This window comes from Myotis davidii, unplaced genomic scaffold (genome assembly GCF_000327345.1).
Source record: "Myotis davidii unplaced genomic scaffold, ASM32734v1 scaffold448, whole genome shotgun sequence".
In the NCBI taxonomy this organism is placed as follows: domain Eukaryota; kingdom Metazoa; phylum Chordata; class Mammalia; order Chiroptera; family Vespertilionidae; genus Myotis; species Myotis davidii.
The window spans coordinates 747,141-753,242 of NW_006383009.1; the positions used below are offsets into that span (position 1 = coordinate 747,141).

The window sequence follows — 6,102 nt, forward strand, 5'->3', positions numbered from 1 at the left end:
ATGTGAGCACTACTAATCATGGTGATGACGTCATTTCTATAAAGGGAAGGAGTCACTTTTCTGGCTTGGGGCAAGCATGTTTTTCTGAATTGTGGTAAAATACACATAACATAAAAGTTGCTATCGTAACCATTTTAAGTGTACAGTTCAGTGGTATTAAGTACATTCATGTTGGTATGTAACTAATCTCTAAAACTTTTCATCTTCCCCTACTGGAACTCTATACCCACGGAACAACACCTCCCACTCCCCCCTCACTGCAGCCCCTGGCAACCACCATTCCACTCTCTGTCTCTCTAAATTTGACCACTCTTGTGAGGGTAATCACGTAGTATTTGTCCCTCTGTGACTGGCTTATGCACTTAACATCATGATCTCAAGATTCATCTGTGTTGTAGCATGTGTCAGAATTTCCTTCCTTCTTTTTTTTTTAAATATATTTTATTGATTTTTTTACAGAGAGGAAGGGAGAGGGATAGAGAGTTAGAAACATCGATGAGAGAGAAACATCCATCAGCTGCCTTCTGCACACACCCCCTCCCCCACTGGGGATGTGCCCGCAACCAAGGTACATGCCCTTGACCGTAATTGAACCCGGGACCCTTGAGTCTGCAGGCCGACGCTCCATCCACTGAGCCAAACTGGTCAGGGCAATTTCCTTCCTTCTTAAGGTGGAATAATATCACATTGTGTGGCTAGACCGCGTTTTAGCAATCACTGGTTGCTGGATGCTTCGTGGAGCAAATCACATTTTGCTCATCTTGAGCCTCCACTTAGCCTGAGAAAATGATCCTTATTCAGCAGTCCCACAAACTCTCATAGCAGAACTTAGCTTGGAAATTCCAGCATGAACAAGCAAAAAACCAGGCTCAAGTGTACTTGGTCACTGATGACCCAGGTTCTGTCCCCGCAGTATTCTATTCTTTTGGTGTCCATGGTGAGAACTGCCCCAGATCTCCCTCTGTCACAAGGAAGGGGCAGGGGACAGTTTTAGCCCTGGGCCTCCGAGGCGGCTGGCTCCACCCTCTGCCAAGGTCTGTGCCCTTTGCTGTGTCCTTGAGCTGCTGTTCTCTTTTGAGTGGTGCTTTCTCTTAGCTCAGCTGCACACCCCACTCTCTGAAGGTGCTCCCTCTCGCCGTGGGGAAAGCCTCTTAGTTTACCCCAGAACTCCACGTGTGGTGGGAATTTAATTCAAACAGGGGAGCTGGGGGTGGCGGCAGTCCAGTCGATATTCCTCTTGCCAAACCCAGCACCCTGGCCAAGGCTGCATCAGCAAGGAGGAAAGGGCACCTTTTCTAATTTGCACAAAGGCACTGTCGAGGCTAGCAGCCCTCTGCTGGGGCCTCTGGGCTCTGGGCTCTGGGCCCTGGCCCTGGCCCGGGGGAGGGTCCAGTTTCATGCATGAACAAGCAAAAAGCCAGGCTCATGGAAACACTATCTTGTTTCCATGATTTTCTGCTTTTCCTGGGATACGAAGTAGAGTCCTCGCCCCAGACCTGGTCCACCTAAACACTCACCTCAGGTCTCGGCAGGCTCTCCAGGAGTCTCCCCTGTAATGACAACTCGCTTCCCCCTGAGTGGTGTGGGCAGCCTCTGACCTGCTAGGTTTGAAGGCTCTTCCTAAAGGACCTCAAAACCTCCCCCTCTCAGCCCTTCATCTGCCTGCTGGTCCTTTCACAGGAGGCCTAGGACAGCCTGGGATGACAGCCCCAGGGGCTGTATTGTATAACAGGCCGGCCCTTGTCTGAGCAGAGTCCCGAGCCTCTGGCACTGAGGGTGCAGAGGTGATGAGGACAGACAGCCTCCAGCTGGCCCATTCCCACGTGGTCCAAGATGCTGTGAACGTTTGGTGTCCCCTGCTGCTCTGAGCACAGAGATGGGTTGGCATTCACACTGTGGGTGAGGGAGGGGGAGGGGCTGTGACCCTGCCTGGCGGCCGCTCACCCATCTACACTCTTGCAGATTATGCCAAGGAGCACCTGGCGCAGCTGCAGGAGAAGGCGGAGCAGATCGCAGGCCGCATGCTGCGCTTCTCTGTCTTCTACCGCAACCATCACAAGGAGTACTTCCAGCACGCCAGGTGTGTGCAGCCCTGCAGGCCCCCAGGTCCCTCCTCCCGCCCCCAGCTCTGCCTCAGCTGCCCAGGCTATTTTATGAGACCCCAACCTTGTCACCTGCCAGATCTTCTGCACAGAGTCGCCATGCCCTTCCACCACAGGCTGAAAAAAAAGGCTTGGGATTGAGCTCCAGGAAAGCAGAGAGCACTCAGGATAGAGCTGCCTGGGGCACCTGTGAAAACAGGCCTGGGCGAGTGATGACCCAGGTGGGATCCTCCTTTGAGGCAGTTCCTGTCCTGTGAAAGGCAGGTATCTCTCCAATTCAGGCCCTGGGTCTGAAGGGGAGGTGGTGGTGGGGGTGGGCACAGAGTGTGAGCAGATTCCCAGTATGAAGGGTTGTGCTCTTCACACTGTCTGCTGGGGAGCCTGGGGGTTCCAGGGTGTGTCCCAGGCAGCCCTGAGGGTGGTGCTGAGGGGTCATTGAGGAACTGCAAGGTAGACCTCACCCCTATCATTCAACCTGGGCAGCATCAATTTTACTGCCTACGGCCCGCCTATGTATATAATTCCCTTTGGGGGAAAAGAGAGAGGTTCCACATTTAAAATTCTTGATCCAACCGATGATGTCATCTAATACCTTCAGCCGACACATGGGGAGCCTGAGACCCAGAGGGCCAGCAATTCACTAGTCATTTAGGACAGCCAGAACCAAGTGAGGCTGGACCAGCGGTTGCCCATCCCCCTATGACTACTGACACTGCTCCAAGTCCATGTCCTAAGGCTGGGCCAGGACAAGCCACCACCAGTATTGTCTGTCTTTATCATGGTGTCATTCTGACCCTACCCCAGGGCTGTGGGGGCCTGGAGGGCCTCTGGTGTTTGCACTAAAGAAGAGAGGCAGAGAGGTGAGTGGTTAGGGCACTGGCCCTGTTTGGGTTTCTCTATCAGAAAGCGGGCAAGAGACAGAGAGCACCATGTGTGCCAGAATATAGAGGACTAAAGGCAGAATCCCCTCGAAACCCTGTCTGTTGTGGGACAGTGCGGACAGATGGAATATGATCAGTGTGTGTGATTCCTGAGTGAAACGCAGTGTCCTGCACATTGTAGACAATCAAAATTTTGTTGAGTGCAAGTGCCTGATGTTCCTGGAAGGTTTTAGAGAGAAAGGAATACCGATGCTGGGCCTTGAAGGATGAATAAGTGTTTGCCAGGCCAGGCGGAGAAAGTGGGAAGGGAAGTCCAGGCAGAGGGCAGAGCCCTGCAAATGCAGAGGCAGGAAAGAGCTGGGGTGGCGTTCCCCTGTGGCTGGAGGTTGTCACCTGTGGGTAGGGGTGGTAAGAGGTGGAGCCAGAAAGACCAGATTGTGATGGCCTTGCTTTTCCCTCAAGCTCCAGCAACGGGCTTTATGCGGGGAACAGCAGGTCCAGGCAGCTCCTCTGTGAAAGAGTGGGCTGGATCGGCCCATCTCCTCCCCGCTCTCGCATTCTGGAACGTTCTATTTGTGATGGGTGGAGGCGGTGGCTGGTGGGAGAGCTGGGAACGGGGCTGGCTCCCTTCTTACCACACACAGCAGCCAAGCCTCAGCCCAGCTAACCAGTGGCATTTTCTCTTCCCTTTGGCATTGTCCCTGGAATGGGTAGGACCCACTGCGGGAACATGCTGCAGACCTACCTGAAGGACAACAGCGGCAGCCACGGCTCCCCAACCAGCGGCATGCTCCACGGCGTCTTCTTCAGCTGCAACACGGAGTTCAACACAGGCCAGCCCCCTCAGGACTCCCCCTACGGCCGCTGGCGCTTCCAGATCCCTGCCCAGCGCCTTTTCAACCCCAGCACCAACCTCTACTTTGCGGACTTCTACTGTATGTACACAGCCTACCACTACGCCATCCTGGTGCTGGCCCCCAAGGGCTCCCTGGGGGACCGCTTCTGCCGAGACCGCCTGCCCCTTCTGGACATTGCCTGCAACAAGTTCCTGACCTGCAGCGTGGAGGATGGGGAGCTGGTCTTCCGCCACGCCCAGGACCTCATCCTGGAGATCATCTACACTGAGCCCGTCGACCTGTCCCTGGGCACCCTGGGGGAGATCAGCGGCCACCAGCTCATGAGCTTGTCCACTGCTGACGCCAAGAAAGACCCCAGCTGCAAGACCTGCAACATCAGTGTGGGCCGCTAGGGACTCCGGGAGAGCTGGGGGGCTAGGGAGAAATGACAGGCGGGTGGTGGTGGGTGACGTAAGTTCAGGGAGCTGGCTTTCTCCTGCCCCCCACCCTCTCCACACTGTTAGCTCCCCTCCCCCTCCTCTTGGCATTAGAGGTAACAGAGGGTGGTCCCCCTGGTAGGCGTGGCCCACCCATGCCTGGTAGACTTGAACAGGCTCTTGGCTTCGGTAGGTTGGTGGGGGCAGGGGCTGGGTTCCTGGAGACTTCCTCTTCCCTCTGATGTCCCCATCCTGCTATTTCTCGCTTCATTCCAGGCCTCCATCTCACAGAGACTTGCGGCCTCCGGGCTCTTTCGGGAAAGCCTCTCTAGGCCAAAGCCCACATGTAGCTTGCCTGCCTCCCAAGGGGACACAGAGCTGTGGGGTGCCCTTCCTTAGCCCCACCCACCCCACTCAGGACCACCAGAGGGTGCCCCTCCCTGCTCAGCTGGGCCTGGGGACTTCCTACTCCAGACCTGGCCTTCCCTCTATAAATAGTTGCCTGCACACCCATGTCTTCCTGCCCCTCGGCACCTGCATGGGGAGAGCTGTCCCCCGCACCTGCGCTCTAGAAAGGGGCCCTCTTTTTTCTCTTGGCTTTGGGGCATCCAGGCTGTTGGAATTTGTCCTTTGTTCTGGAGATAGCATAGATCCTAGAGGACCTCCTCCCTTACCCTGAGCACTGGGGTCTGGAATGGCAGCTACTGGGGTCGAGGAGGGGGGAAGAGACCCCTGAGACCCAGAGGGACCCCTTTCTGAGCTGGGAGTGGGTCGCCTCTTGTCCTGAGGGGCCTGGTGTGGAAGTAGACCCGAGGGCTTGCCCACAGAGCCTGGCACCCACCTGGCTGTGAACTTGCTAGCTCTCTGTGTGTGATCTGGACTGTGGTTTCCCTGCCACCTGCCTGTCGCCCCCGCCCACTGGCACTGTCTGCACTCCCCCTTTAGCCTATTGTTGGAGAGTCCCTTCCCTGGGGAGCTCCTGTTGAAGACTTTCCTGGACCTAACAGCATTTTTACCTGTTTTCCTACTTTTGTACGGGTCACCACGGTGGTGAGGGTAGACCCCCTGAGACAAGCAGACCAGGTGCGTGAGGAGGGGAGGTATTGATGGAGGCAGCTAGCTGTTTGGGGATGATGGGGGTGATGTCAGGTGGAGGGAAACAGCCTCCATAGTGACAACCCGGTTTCTGTGATGAAGGACAGAAGGGGCTGCAGGCCAACAAGGCCATGTCTCAGTGAGGGGCAGGTGGGACAGCTGGTCGCCTCCTCTGTAGCCACAGGGAGCGGTGTGGTCAGCTGTCTCTGTGGCATGGATCAGGTCTGGGGGCCTGGGAGATGCATGGAGTAGGAGAGGACATGGCCCTCAGGCCCTCTCCCCCTCTGCTGGCAGCATCACTGTGCGGTGGCCCGCTGCCCTCCCTTGGCCCCGTGTCTGCCCTGAGCTGGGGCACGCCTGCCTGTGCTGTGCTTGCGATGTGTACCAATAAACAAGCCACCATGGCCTGAGAGCCCCACCTCTCCTTGGACTCTGGGAGTGCGGGTAGGCAAATCGTACCGTCACGGAGGAGCTCACGTGGGCCTGCCCCCAAGCACAGGCCGCCGGGAATTGGCTCCAAATCTTGCTGCGGGATGCGGGGCTCCGGAGGCAGAGCCACATCTCCTGCTCGGAAGGGACCTTAGAGGTCATGTGGAGTTGCCCTGCATGTTGCAGAAGGGGAAACTGAGGCCTCTTAGGAGAGAATCTGTACCAATCTGGAGGCCTAACCAAGGTGCCCAGGTCCCCCATTTGGAGCCCTTCCCACTGCAGCGTCGGACCCAAATGCCACTGAATTCCCCCACCCCACCCC

At 56.4% G+C, this 6,102-nt stretch overlaps 1 protein-coding gene across 2 annotated transcripts in view; it reads left to right on the top strand.

Moving 5' to 3' along the window:
- PHYHIP (phytanoyl-CoA 2-hydroxylase interacting protein) overlaps positions 1-5,766 on the top strand; it is a 12,460-nt gene extending 6,694 nt beyond the window's left edge. For both annotated transcript variants that reach the window (XM_015557760.1, XM_006778293.2), the window contains 2 exons: positions 1,963-2,080; positions 3,698-5,766. In XM_015557760.1, the coding sequence (XP_015413246.1) occupies positions 1,963-2,080; positions 3,698-4,232 (653 nt within the window). In that variant the 3' untranslated portion in view covers positions 4,233-5,766. The remainder of the gene's footprint in view (positions 1-1,962; positions 2,081-3,697) is intronic.
- Positions 5,767-6,102: the final 336 nt, after the last annotated feature.